At 40.1% G+C, this 14,988-nt stretch overlaps 1 protein-coding gene across 1 annotated transcript in view; it reads left to right on the top strand.

The window, feature by feature from the left end:
* Nucleotides 1–14,988, top strand: part of ADAMTS16 (ADAM metallopeptidase with thrombospondin type 1 motif 16) — a gene marked incomplete at both ends in the record, with an annotated part of 155,183 nt that overhangs the window by 31,862 nt on the left and 108,333 nt on the right. Inside the window, 3 exons of the mRNA XM_082835141.1 lie at nucleotides 7,388–7,670; nucleotides 11,419–11,618; nucleotides 13,095–13,178. Coding sequence (XP_082691267.1) covers nucleotides 7,388–7,670; nucleotides 11,419–11,618; nucleotides 13,095–13,178 — 567 coding nt within the window. The remainder of the gene's footprint in view (nucleotides 1–7,387; nucleotides 7,671–11,418; nucleotides 11,619–13,094; nucleotides 13,179–14,988) is intronic.

Here is a 14,988-nt window from a genome sequence, read left to right as displayed (position 1 = left end):
GAATGAATGAACGAACATGCTACACATTCCCTGGATGAGAGGAACTGTGAATTTCCTCCACTATGGGATCAAATTCATGTCTAAATGTTACACAGCTCTGTAAATGAATCTATTGAATATTAGAGCGTTTAATCCATGGTGTTCTGATTATATTAGGTAGCAGCAATATCTTCAATGCCTTGACTAGGTAGGTGACTGTTTGCTTAAACATTTCTCTTTGTGTCTTGGGAATGTGCAGAGAAATATAGGATCTGAAAATTTAAGTTCAAGCCGTTCCTAGTTCAGATAGTTTTGTGTCAACCAAAGGCAATCTTACTAAGCAATCAGTCTAGGACAACATGCTCTGATTATTTAGCTAGCGCAGTTTTATCAACACGCTAGTGGATGTGATTTATAAGAATGTTCGTAGGTGACATATACTATTTATTATGGACAAATACCACAGCCATGTATTTAGCAAACTAGTCTTAAGAGGTAAGCTCCCAAATATTTGTTAATTACCAGTTGTTCTAGAGCACTGTTCTTCCATAAAACTTTGTGCCGTAATAGAAATATCCGTGCTGTCCAGTACGGGAACAACTAGTCATGTGTGGCTATTGAGCAATGTCAAGACTAAATTTTTAACTTTATTTGATACTAATTTAAACTTGAATCCCTGTGTGTGACTACTGAGCAGTTGGAGGACTGCATTCTTAATTTTCTTCAGTGTTAATTAAAATTAGTGGCCACCATTTTGAACAGCACACATCTAGAAGTTTTCCTCTAACAGAGATTTAAATCCTTGCCATAGATTGACCTGAAAGATGTCATAACATTGAAAAGCTCAAAAAAATTACTAATGAAAAATAAGAATACACACTGCAATGATATTTAAGCTCCAAGAGAAATTTGATCTCCCTTTATAAATAGCAGCCATGTCCCATTAGGTTATCTATGTTCTTGACTTTTTTCACATTCATTGTTTTTTCATGAGGTATTCCCATTTCAATCCAAAAACCAGATCTTGGCTTTATTAGAATTTTCAGCTTAATAAGCACATTCTTTTACTATTTACTGATTCATTTATTCTGAATTTATTTTTTAATAAGTCCTTTCTGGTTTCTAGGTGGTCATTCATTGCATTTTTAAAAACCTTTTGGGTTAATAGTTGGTTGGTTTGTTTTCTTTATTTTTTTTAAATTTCTCTAAGTGCAGTATGAGTACATCTCACCATTTTTAAAGAACCAGCTTTTGGTTTCTTTGTTTTTCCTCTATCAATTTCCTATTTTCTATTTTATTGATTTATACTCTAATTCTTATTATTTCTTTTCTTCTGCTTACATTACACTTAATTCAACCTTCTTTTTCTAGTTTCCAATGTTGGAAACTTAGATTATTGATTTTAGATCTGTCTTCTTTTCTAATATCTGCATTCAGTATTATAAATTACCCTCTTAGCATTCATTGCATCCTACAAATTTTGATAAGTTGTGTTTTCATTTTAATTTAGTCCAAAATATCTTAAAATTTCTCTTGAATTTCTTGTTGACCCATGTGTTATTCAGAAGTGTGTGGTCTAATCTCTACTTATTTGGGGATTTTCCAGTTATCTTGTTTGTTATTGATTTCTAATGTAACTCTGTTGTAATCTGAGAGCAGACATTGTATAATTTCTATTCTTTCAAACTTGTTAAAGTGTGTTTTATGGCCCAGAATGTGGTCTGTCTGGATGAATGCCCTAAGCAAGCTTGAGAAAAAAGTGTATTCTGCTACTGTTGGATGAAGTAATATACAGATGTCAATTATATCCAGTTGACAGACGGCATTGTTGAGGTCCTTAATGATTTTCTGCCTACTGAATCTGTCCATTTCTGTGAGAGGAGTGATGAAGTCTCCAACTACAATAGTGGATTCATCTGTTTCTCCTTTCAGTTCTATCAGACTTCACTTCATGTAGTTTGGCGTTCTGTTGTTAAGGTACATACGTGTTAAGAATTGTTGTGTCTTCTTAGAGCGTTGACTCCTTTTATTGTTATTTAATGCTCCTCAATCCCTGATAACTTTCCTTACTTTGACGTCTGCTCTATCTGAAATTAATATAGCTACTTTTGCTTTCTTTTGATTAGTGTTTTCATAGTATAGTTTTGCACCCATTTACTTTTAATTTATCTGTGTCTTTATATTTAAAGTGGGTTTCTTGTAGACAGTGTATAGTTGGGTCATGTTTTCTGATCTATTACAATCTCTTTTAATTGGTGCATTGGACCACTGACATTCAAAGTTGATGTAATTGAATTAACATCTACTATATGTGTTACTGTATTTTATTTGTTGCCCTTGTTTGTTATTCCTGTTTTGGCCTTCTACTCTTTTTCTGCCTTTTGTGGTTTGAATTTAGCATTTTATATTGTTGTATTTTCTGTCCTACTTTAGAATATCAGTTCTACTTCTTCTTTTCTTTTTTTCGCCCAAGAGTTTGCAATATACATTTACAACTAGTTCAAGTTCACTCTCAGCCCCCACCAGTATTGCAGTTATTTTCCAGGTGCACATGGTGGTAGAGAAACCACATGGTGTGCTGACAACAGTGTGTAAATCTGAGTAATTCTGAATTTTAATCTTAGCTACCCCACTTCCTAGCTCTACAATGTTGGGAAAATGTATGCATTTAATGTCCCATTCCTTTAAACGGGAACATTAATTCTCACTTCATATGTTTGTTATTAGAATAATAAATAGAGCAAAACACCTAGCATATTACCTGCCACATAGATGGTGCCCAAGACAAAGTAACCATAAAAGTTCTATAAAAGTTGCATCTGTCTTATGTTTTAGAAACATCACTAAGGAGACTAGAATGAGTAGAATATTCCCAATACAAATCACACTTTTGGAGAAATGACAAAGAAGTACAGTAAAAATGAAATGAATTAAGAATTGAAATACCTGTTTCTTCTAATGAGCTGGATCACTTTTTCACAGTGTTGATTGACACTCGTGGTGTCACCTGAGACAAGCTTGCAACCAGTTCAGTGAGGAATCCCTTACGCATCAGGAAGGAATCTGATACACTGCCCAACCAGGCTCATCTCTTCCTAATTTACATTTTATTTTTTGATTCATGCAACTTTTATAGACAGCCTTTCTAAATAGATGTACATTAATACAGATCTATCAGCATTTAAGTGTGAATAGCAACAAATATAATACAGTAAACATCCTACCTTCAAGCTTCAACACTTTCTTACATTGCTCAGAACCAGCATGTTTTCTTTTTGTTTTCTTTTATTTTTTATTGAAGTATAGTTGCTGTCCAATATTATATGTTACAAGTGTATGGTATAGTGATTCACAATTTTTAAAAGTTATACTTCATTTATAGTTATAGAATATTGGATATATTCCCCATGTTGTACAATATATCCTTGTAGCTTATTTTATACCTAACATCATAGTTTGTACCTCTTAATCCCCTAGCCCTTGATTGCTCCTCCCCCCTTTCCTCTCCCCACTGGTAAATACTACTTTGTTCTCTGTATCTGTGAGTCTGAGAAACAGCACTTTCTCATCACTGACAGGGCACCCACTCTTTCTCTCTTTATAAATGCAGTACAAGTGTCGAGTTTCCCAATGTCAAATGATTCACAGAACTGGCGACGAGAGATGCAGGTGTCTGGAGAGCTCCCCTGCAATGCCTGGGAGAAGCTGACCTTTTCTGAAGCCGGTTAATAATCCACCCAGCTTACCTCCCAGTGGTTACTGTGGGCAGGTGTACACCAGATATTTTATGAGCTACTAAGTAAATATTCTCCATTCAGTAAAGAAAAGCACTGATAGAAAGAAAACATTAATCTTCCACAATTTACCTAATCATTTAAATAAGCTTGCAAACTAATAATACAGCAAGATTTATTGCAAGATTAATACAGCAAGAAAAAAGGAGTAACTTTTTTCTTGTACTTTTCAGTATGTATTGATTATAGAGGAATATCAAAATATCAGTCTTATCAGTTATTGTGTCATTCTATGTAGTTAGTGAAATAGGGGATTATTTAAATACAGAATACGGTAGCTCAGACTAAATTATAAATGAAACAAGCATAAACACTTGACTACTGTGTTAGTGAAAATTCAGAAGTCCTCCAGAGGCAGTTGTCTCTTGCCTGCGGATCTGGTCCTCTGGGCCACCCAGGATGTAGCCTTAAACCCAGGGGAAAGCAGGAGGTGGTTTTGAATCTGGAACAGCTGTCATAGAACACAAGTGTTTTAGGGGAGGAAGCCAGAAAGCCTGAGGCAGCAGGCCAGAAGCAAAGATGTGTTTGGGGTGATGGTGTTGGGATACACCCACACACGGTCTTCAGAGGGATCTCGTACTGTAGAGTGAAAAATCCCCCAGAAACACCTTGCATTACAGAAGGGAATCAGACATCATCAGGGTGAAGTACGATATTTTACACTCTTTGTCTCATTAATGCAGCAAATATTTTTGCTTAGGCCATGTATTTTAAATATATATTATTTGTTAAATCTTACAATCTCGTGGCAAGTAGCTGCCTTTGTATCCACTCCCTAGAGGACAAAACAGCACCGAGGGGATGAGTAAATCATCCGAAGTCACAGAGATCATGTTAAGAAAGGATGATAAATGCTGGGTGTCTGACTCATCCGTCTGTTCTCCGCGAGTCCCCCCAGTTTTGCATCAGAGATGCTGAACATTATCTGCTCTAGAGCACCCACAGGAGCTTATCATCTTTTCAGGGTGATTTGAAAAGCAAGGGATTGTTTGCATGTCAGAAAAGATTTTTTTAAAAGCAAAAAATTACTAGTTTATTTTTTTCAGGTTAACATTTCAACTAGTTACCTTAAGTAGTGTACAAAACCTCTCTGGGGAGTGTTATCACACAAGGTTGAACATATTCATGATGGCTCATGTGACTCCTGAGTTAGTTTAATTGCCAAAGGGATGAAACTAGCTTTAGCTATTATTTAATTCCATACTAGGCTCTTCCTTGATAGAACTGAAGACTTTAAAATATTGACTATCCTAGTTTAGTTGGTAGAGTTCTAGGGCAAAAAGATTCCCAGGGCATCCATGGAGCTCACCAATGAGAGCCCCCCACCTCCTCCACCTCAATGCAGAGCATAAATTCCAAGTATTTCACCTTTCCACTGCTAGCTGGCATTTGGGCCCCGGGAGGTCTACACCCCATGGGGCTGATGGCTTCATTGATAGTTTACCAAGTTTACCTTCTCTTACCTCTTTCCCACCAGCGGAACACCATGGTCAATGCTTAATCTCTGAATGTACGATAAGCCCGGTTGCCCCTCTCTTTTCTATCTCCACCCCCAACCCTCCTGTCCCTGAGAGGTGTATTTGGCCCTTTCCCAAGATCTCAGAAGTGCTTCTCCATGTCTGCCATCCTGCACTGTACAAATATTCAGACCCATGCAGGACAACTCAGTCCACCACAGAACTTTAGTTGGTGTGCAGTGATGGGCCCTAAGCCCCCCCAGATGAGAATCAGACTCAGGCATCTAAATCAGAGGCACTCTTAGAACAGGCAACCAAGCATCAGTGTCTTTGAATACCCAATAAGGGTCTAATCAGTGTCCTAAATCATCAAAATAACTTGCAAAAAATCAGTACACATATAAATACTGTACTGGAGAGTTCTAAATTATAGCTGGATAATTCTGTAGGAGTAATTCTTTGTATTATAAAATTATAAAGGTATTTTAAAACATTTAGAAGGATTTAAAAAATTAATCTGTAATCCCATGATCCAGCAATGCCATTGACATTTTTTTTTAAAGAAAGGATGCACACAGAGTTTAAAAACTTGAGTAGTGCCTAAGGATGTAAAAATGGTAGTGGAATCCGCCTCTTGTATCCCTCTTCCTCGATTTTCTCTCCCTGAACATAACCAACATCAACAATGTCTCATCAGTCCTTCCAGGAAAATTCTTTAAGTGTAGAGGCACATTTTAAAAATGAACACATTTGGAATTCCACTATATACTTTATTATACACTTTTTAAAAATAACAACTTCTGGGACTCCTACAGTATAAGCCTTAAACTTACAGGTTTTTAATTTATTCTGATTTTGTTCCAATCCTTATACTTTGCTTCCCAGGTGACCTTGAAAATGTTGTTTTATCAGCCTGATTCTCTATTTCCTCATCCATAAAAGGAGGAGCATAATGATACCTACCTCACAGAATTGCTGTGAGTGATAAATAAGGTGTAATATAGAAAATGTTGGCCATAGTCTTAGGAGCTCACACACACACACACACACACACACACACACACACACAATGTTTAGTTAAGATTATTATCAGGACATAATTAGCTGGCCTTTTTAAATCATTATGTTCTTGCCAAATATGTAAATGTACTTTTAAAGATTACCTTGAATTAGTTGGTAAACATTTAAATTATTTCTTGTTTTAATTATTTTTTCATTTTGTTTGTATTTTTTATGCTATTACAAACAAGGATTCAATTATACATTCACAAATACTTATCAATATTGGGGACGTGCCTACAAGAAGTATTTGGCAAGAATTCCAAAAGGTTAAAGCAGAAACTAACACACCATTGTAAAGCAATTATACTCCAATAAAGATGTTAAAAAAAAAGAATTCCAAAAGGGTAAAATCCTAGAATTGAATTATACATTTTCAATGCTGATAGATGTGGCAGGTCTGGCCCCAGTCTACCCTCTCCCAGTGTCATTGCCTGTTTGTTCCCATTTCTCCTAACAATTATCAAGTTTGAAAAATACTTGTCACTCTAAAAGGCAAGTCTCTCAATTTTCTCTCCTTTAAGATATTTTTGTCATTGTTTGTGCTTTCATTGTCTGTTATGCTGTACAGACATTTTTTGTGTTTTCATAATCAGTTCTTTCCTATTTCCCAAATACTTTGCTTAGAAAGACCTCCCTGATTCCCTAAGAAATTCCTTGTGCTTTCTTCTGGATTAATTTTGTCAAGTTACACTTTTATAGAAAGTGTCACATTTTATTGAAGTCTGAATAGAATTTTGCTACTTACTATATTAGGATTATAATTTTATGTCTTTATTTGGGAACTCCCCTCACCACCTCCACCCATATTAATATCTAGGGTTGTGTGCATTCTCCTCCAATTTTTGCTTTAAAGGACCTGACCTTAATATGTTGTGCACTCTCTTTGCTCCTGGAGTCGAGTCAGGACACCTCCACACCAGTGTCTCTACCAGGGTGCGGGTGGGGAAAGGGCTCAAGAGTGGGGCTGTCCCATCCCTAATTCTCAGCCCCCTGTGCGACCCCTTTCAACGTGTGCTCTCAGTGGCGGAAACAGCACGTTTGTGAGCAGATAACAAAAGAGTGATGCGCATTTCTTTCTCCCTCTCTATTTTGCAGTCAGGCATGATAAGAACCCAGGAAGCGGACTACTTCTTGAAGCCCCTCCCTTCACACCTGGCAGGGGGCCCCAAGGACTCTGCCGGGGGTGGGCCTCCCTCCCACATCCTGTACAAAAGGTCCACCGAGCCTCGGGATCCGGGGTCCCACCAGGTCGCGATGATGGAGAGAAATTGGCGGCTGGAAAACCGCCACCTCTTCCACCACGAAGATCAACCCCCGCGCGGCGGCTCCAGTCTCAGGCACCCACAGAAGCTGCATTTCTGCGGAAGACGCAAGAAATGTATGTAAGGGCGATTCTTTTTAGTATTTAACGATTTGGACATTTCTGTAAGCCGACGGAGTATTTTTAATTTTCTTCAAAGTAGTCTGCCCTAGAGGTGAAATTTGTTGACTGCCTTTGCTAAACTTAAGTGATGATTCCAAAGCAAACCCATCAACTGTATGTTCAGTTTAAAACATCTCTCCCTCATAGATGAATAGATAATGGTAGATGTTTTTCTTTGTTTGTTTGTTTGTTTTGTTTGTTTGTTTGTTTTTAAAGAGCTGTTCCCTGGGCAGATTAAATGACAAGGTGCTCAGAAATGCAGAATCCACCAGATGTCTTCAAAAGAACCCTGGCATGTCTGCCCGGTAATTCCGTACTTTTGAGGTCTGGATTTATTAAAGCTCACATGCTTCTCCTGCAGAGGTGATTTGTTCCTATGCAGGTTTATATACTTCACTCACCACGTCAGAAGACAGAGTATGCACGACAAAATTTATCTGCAATCTATCACCAAGGCTTTATCGAAGTTCTTTTTGTTTGTGTCATGAACATTTAAAAATAGATGTGATATTTACATTTTATGTAGGAACATCTCACAAACTCAGGAACAGGAGTTCAGTGTTTTCTGGACTTTTCCTCACTTCCTTTGGCTTTCCCCTCAAGCATTGCTTTATTTAGCAAACCTTCCCCAAGGAGCCTCTGGAAAGCCCATCCTTCTCTGCGGCTTGGTTTTGTTGGCTGCTAGACCCAGCACCCTCAAAAAGAGGTGGGCATGTGCAGGGTCTCCGTAAATACTGTGGAGAAGAGAGGATGACCCAGAATCACTTGGCATCTTTGATAAAAGAACAAGTACCGTTGACCTGTCAGCACCTGTGCGTCATCTGAACTCACATCTGAACTGTGTAAATTGTAACTAAGTCTCAGGCTACATTCAAATGGACTTGAAAAACTCAAGCCAAATTACTAAGAGTGAGTTCGGTCTTAGGGGAGGCAGCGGGAAGAACAATGTTGAGCACAAGTAGAGGGAATGGGAGGCTGCGGAGGTCCGGGAAGACAGACTGAGCGGTTATTGGAACAGGGCACACTGACCAGCCACAGCTTCCTGAGTCTGCGCAGACAGGGAGAAGCTGGCGGAGGCGGCGCCAGGCAGAGGCGGGGCGGGGCAGAGTGGGACCGAGGAGAGGAACTCAGGCACAGACAATGTCAGAGCCAGGATGGTGTTCACAGGGCTCCTGGTGAGGGTGTAGTCAGAGTAGGACAGATTCCGTGTGTCGGGGACAGAAAGATGACCAAGCACCTGGATCCAGGCAGGAAAGATGGTCAGGGCTGTCTTCACCTCTTTGACAGGACACACCAGGGCCTGAAGCACATGTTGCAGTGTCTCTGATCAATCCAGCAGTGCGGACCATTCTGGAATGAATATGACCCTTTCATTCTTATCTGGAGGTGATCAGAGTCATTCAGGCCAGTAGCCCTAAGGCACAGTTCTGCATACAGGGCGGTACGATTACGCTGTTTGGTGGGGCTGTGTGTGCACGTGTGTGTGTGCATGTGTGCACATTTGTAGGTGTATTTGCTTCCACAGCCGTTTCAGAATCTCAGTAGATGGGGTTGGGTCGTGAGAGCCAGTTATTTGAAAAAGATACTAAACTGTACAATAAGGTTTGTGTTTGGAAAATGAAAAAAGAAGTAGCCACTGTTTTCATAATAAAACTAGAAAAAAAAAGTGCCACGAAACGCCACTTGCTGGTGGGCGGCATCAGTGGTTGATCTGGTGCTGTTTGACTTGCCACCGTTTCTGTCCCCTCCTGCTGGGTACATGGCAGTTCCTGAGGGACTGGGGGCCCTATCTAGCAGAACTGACACACAGCACCTCCAGGATCAGCATTTAATTCTCAGGACTCAGTTACTTGTGCAGGACAGTTCCATGTTGTCCATGAGGCTTGGGGCTTCCCTGGAGGAATCCTGGTCTTCTGTCTCAGTGGGGTTCACACTACAAAGATTCTTCTGTAGAGTTCAGAGAATGAGAGATTGTTCTGTGTGTTTAGGCATCTCTCTGTGGAAACGGGCAGACAAAAGCAGATTGATTTGCTTCAAATCAAAAGTGATTCTGAACCTCAGACTCATGAGTTAGCTTGCTACTTCTAGCTGCAGGCTTCACGGGTGGGTTTTGAGCTGGGACTCACGTGTTTGGAAAAATGCTGCAGGACCATATTGAGGGGGGAGTGACTTGTTTTGAGGGACTTGTCAGAGCCCTGGCTAGTAAAATCACCTCCCCCCACCCCGGTGCTTCTGCCTCTGTTCCAATACTGGGGGCCTGGGAGGCTGCTATGCTCCTATACTGTGTCCATTTGCACCCTGTACCTATGGGAATTAAGACTAAGGGTCCTGGGACCACACTGCCAGATCTGAAATCCATTTCCAACACTTTCTAGGGAGGGATTGTGAGAAAGTTACGGTCATTCCCCATGCCTTCGTGGCCTCACTCCTACCCATGGCTGGTGTAGAGAATGAATGAGTTATACATAGACATCTCTTAGGGTGGGAATCACATCTGTGTAAATTGCATCAATGTCATCAATGCATGATGACTGCTTATTAACCTTTAGCCAGTGTAACAGTTATCCTCCGAAAGGTTCGTTTAGGTTTGGAAGTATTTTAGCAGAGAGATAAAATGCAACGGACATGGGAATCAGTCAAACAAAACAGCATCTTCTAGCAGTGTGTTCCATGAATAGAGCTGGCATAGCCTTTGAATTAGTACCACCTAAATATGGGGATATTTTGAAGCCTACTTTCACCTGAAACCATTCTAACCACATTTTCTCAGGCATCCACTAAACCTAGTGATTTTTAACATAATGTTAATTTACTGATTATTAATGCCAAAACTTTTTTTTTTTTTTTTTTTTTTTTTTTTTTTTTTTTTTTTTTTTGGTGATACGCGGACCTCTCACTGCTGTGGCCTCTCCCGTTGCGGAGCACAGGTTCCGGACGCGCAGGCTCAGCGGCCATGGCTCACGGGCCCAGCCACTCTGCAGCATGTGAGATCCTCCCGGACCGGGGCACGAACCTGTGTCCCCTGCATCAGCAGGCGGACTTTCAACCACTGCACCACCAGGGAAGCCCCAAAACTATTTTTAAATGGCTTACTCCAAGAGGAGCGAGTACATTTTGTCTTTTCATTAAATTAGATAAATATTTGCAATACTTTCTAGGAAATTCAGTTCTGCAGTGAAGTGGATCTGTTTTGAGCAGTTTATAACCCATTGGAAATACTACAGACAAACCAGTTGTGTGTCTAGACATGGGAATCAACTTTAAAAACTATTAGGTCATTAAAAGTCTTCAAATAAGAACACAGTATAAGACAGCACTCTTTTTTGTAATTATTAGTTTCATTGTTTTATCAATAACTCCTTTGCAGAGCCCTGTTGAACAGATCTTTATGTTCATAGTCTTTGGACATCATGCTTTTAGATAATAAGAGCTCAGAGCCAAAGTGATCTTCTTTTTGCTTTAAATCAGGACAAATTTATACAGAAGTCAATATAACAATGAATTCCATGACATGTAGACTATGCACACTTTACTTAAATGTAGTGTTCCACCTTAACACATGTTTTGCATCACAGTTTTAAGGGTTTTATGATTCGTTTTATGAACATTCATTTTTAAAATCCATTTTCTTTAGCACGAGTTCCACCACTGGTTTTGTGTGACAACTTTACATTCATTTCCTCTCTGAACGCCCCCCCTGTAGACATGCCCAAGCCTCCCAAGGAAGACCTTTTCATCTTGCCTGATGAGTATAAGTCGTGCATAAGGCACAAGCGGTCCCTTCTGAAGTCTCATAGGAACGAAGAACTGAACGTGGAGACATTGGTGGTGGTTGACAAAAAGATGATGCAAAACCACGGTCATGAAAACATCACCACCTATGTACTGACAATACTCAATATGGTAGGAATGCCCTTCTTGTTGAAGTCATGTGTGTGATTCCACCCAATGGTGTGTGTGTGTGTGTGTGTGTGTGTGTGTGTGTGTGTTTTGCGTCCTACTTTTATTTGTGGATTTATGTCTTGTACACAAGAAATATTTTATCTGTGATAACTCCTTCACTTTTACTATGCGCCAATAAGAAGATCCTTTTTCAATCCTTCAGAGAATAAAATTCAGAGGATGAATAATTTGACTTTCTCTGTAAGCCAGTAACATATTTCAAGTTTACTGATGTCTTCATTTATCAGAAATCTATAAGAGGATGTGGAGACATCTGAGTGCAGTAAATCTGCCCATCGGCATTATATGTGAGATTTTAGATGGCTGTATAGAAATACCCATCTTTTTAGGGACAGGAGTGCTCAAATATTGAATATGCATCTTTCTATCGACAAGAACAAGGAACAGTACTCCCTTTAGAAGGTTGCTGCAGAGAAGATGTGACTGTGGCAGCTTTAGTCATTAATGAAGAGTGGAGCAAGGTGTCTAAGCCCCATTCCACCCAAGTGAGACCTGCATAACAGAAGACAAAGTATGGGGTCATCAAAGTGTATTTTAACATAGTTGTGATGACAATGTTTGAAAATGTTTTATGTCCTACCTCTATAAACAGAGTACCCCTAAATGTATTTCAACTTCCCATGAAGTGGTGTGGTTGCTATTACTGTCCTCAATTTTGGTGGCCAGACCCTCGTGGTTTATGATCTCCCAGGGAACTGAGGGAGGAGGTGACACAGACTGCAGGTCTGTGACAGCCCCCACTGCAGGTCTCTGATGTGTGCAAGCATTGCCTCTGTTCTGCAGAGCTTTTCCAGCATTTCTACACCTCGGTGCCAAATTAGTTCCCTGCTTCTTCCCATGTCTGGTGACTTGCCCTCGCTCATCACCCCATATGCCACTCGGATCACTCATTTTTACACATGTGACCATCATCCCTAATGATGGTCACATCATCCTTCCCTGATCACCTTCTCTCCACATTGTTTTCCTTCTCTTTCTTGTATCCTCTTGGTCTTTTCCCAAGAACTTCTCTTATTCTTCTGGAATATTTTGCTAGGACAGCTTCAGGAGGGCTCTGCTGTGTATCATCATCACTATGAGTTAAAAAATAAATTAAAAGAAACAAAAAGAAACCTCCTTATGTCTAATGAGGACACTTACCAACTAGGAGGCCTGATAAGAGGTGTTTGATAAGAGGAGGAACCTGCCTCCACAGACTTCATTATTTTACTTCCAGGCACCAAGAGTAAGGATCCAACAGTTGGTATAATTGGCTGTTAGATATTCCCATACCTGTGTGTCTAGCAATGTAAGAAACTTAACCTTGCTATGTCACTGGAGAACACAGGATTGGCCTTCAGCTGTGGACTCCAGGCTAAGGGCTGGGGGAAAGGGTGCCATGTATAGGGACTGATGTGGATTTCCTGTCCTTTTCAGGTGTCTGCTTTATTCAAAGATGGAACAATAGGAGGAAACATCAACATTGCCATTGTAGGTCTGATTCTTCTGGAAGAAGAACAGGTATTCTTTGAAACCAGTAGTTTTTTTTCCCCCAGAAAAATAAATTCAAAATAATGCTTTGTTTTCCTAAATATAATTGTTCTATGGATTCTTTACTTCTCTTTCCCTTGGGGACAAAAATGTTTTAATATTTTGTGTCTAATGCAATGAGTTTCTTGTCAGTTCCTGTAATGCTTATTTGTTTTGTGTGTGTGTGTGTGTGTGTGTGATTTTTGTGCAAGAGTAGTAAGAAATACTCATCTGATTGGCTAATAAGAAAATGGAATAGAAGAGCTACTTTAAATACCCTGTTGGAAATACACTAGGAATGCAAGGTGCAAAACTTGTCCTCAGCCACTGTGAGCTTTGAGGATGGAGATGAAGTGAGCCCTTTGGTCTTTTGCTAGAAGACTAACAATGTCCTGTAGCCCAGAAGTTAAATTGTACGGTGTGGCAGTGCATTGTTGTACTCTATTGCCTCCCAACTGCTGAGACTGACCTTCACCACCTTTGGTCTCGGGATTTTACTTTTGTAGAGATTCTAGGATGTCCGGCACATTCCTCTCATTGCACACAAACCTCCAGATTATGCTGGATCTTGGGAGCAGTGGGCATAAGACTGTCTGTTGCCTTCATTTCAGAACCCTGTGTGAACACACAGAGGTACCCCTCCATTCACAATAAAGACTCATGTGAATATTCCGTGGCAGAAGTAAGGGGGAAATCTTAGCCATAAAGGGCTCTCACTTGTATTTTGCCCCAAGCTCCCTCATAGATGGATAGATAATGGTAGATGTTTTTCTTTGTTTGTTTGTTTGTTTTGTTTGTTTGTTTGTTTTTAAAGAGCTGTTCCCTGGGCAGATTAAATGACAAGGTGCTCAGAAATGCAGAATCCACCAGATGTCTTCAAAAGAACCCTGGCATGTCATTGATTGGACCTGGGGGCGTAAACCCTGGGTCATTGATTGGACCTGGGGGCGTAAACCCTGGGTCCTAGTCAGGCACCCTGCGTCCAATTTCACCCGGGCTGACATCTTCACAGAGTCTCCTGTTAGCCACAGTTGTCTTGTTTATGAAACAAATGATTTTTAGATGAAATCTGAGATCATTTATGAGATTTAAGATGCCTTCAGATTTTCAGTTTCTGGGGTGCTGCCCTCTTTCCCTGCAGGATGGGGCATGCACGGGCAGACCTGCTTCTAGCCTGAAGAGTCAGCACGATACAACTCCATTGTCTTTTGTGTGAGTGTGTCTGCAGAGGGGGTGCTGAACTAGCAGGGCTTCTCAGGTGACAGGTTAATTATTCTTTGTATTAAAACGTTTCACCTTGGAACTCATCCAAGCGGCAAAGAATAAGCGAGGTTATCATTTGATCGTACACCTGTGTTAACTTTAATTAATGCAGTTTTCCTGGAAATCACCCGCTGAAGAATGTAAGGCATGTCCCAGGGTTGGTGTACAGCATTTAGCTTGGGTGCATTTGACTCTCTGGAAAGACACAATAAACATTTAAGGGGAAAACATAGTCAGTGACTGAGAGACGCAATTTCAAAGCAACACTCTGGTCATGAAAGCTTTAAACAAGTTCTTGACCTGAAATAGAGGTATTTAACCTGGTTTTCTCTGACCATCCTTAGAAAAATATATCATACCTATAAATAAGCTTTAAAGAACTCATCTGCCTGCCAGTTTGGGGAGATGTCCTTGCCACCCCCCCCACCCCCATTTCTTCATTTACCAAGACTTCGGGTAGCCTTCATTCTGATCTTTCACCGCTGATCTATTAGAACTTGGTATATATGGATAAGGTGAAATGTCATCTGTATAGTTT

Source organism: Leucopleurus acutus (genome assembly GCF_964270905.1).
Source record: "Leucopleurus acutus genome assembly, chromosome: 3".
NCBI classification, from domain to species: domain Eukaryota; kingdom Metazoa; phylum Chordata; class Mammalia; order Artiodactyla; family Delphinidae; genus Leucopleurus; species Leucopleurus acutus.
This window is presented reverse-complemented; position numbering and strand designations above follow the sequence as displayed.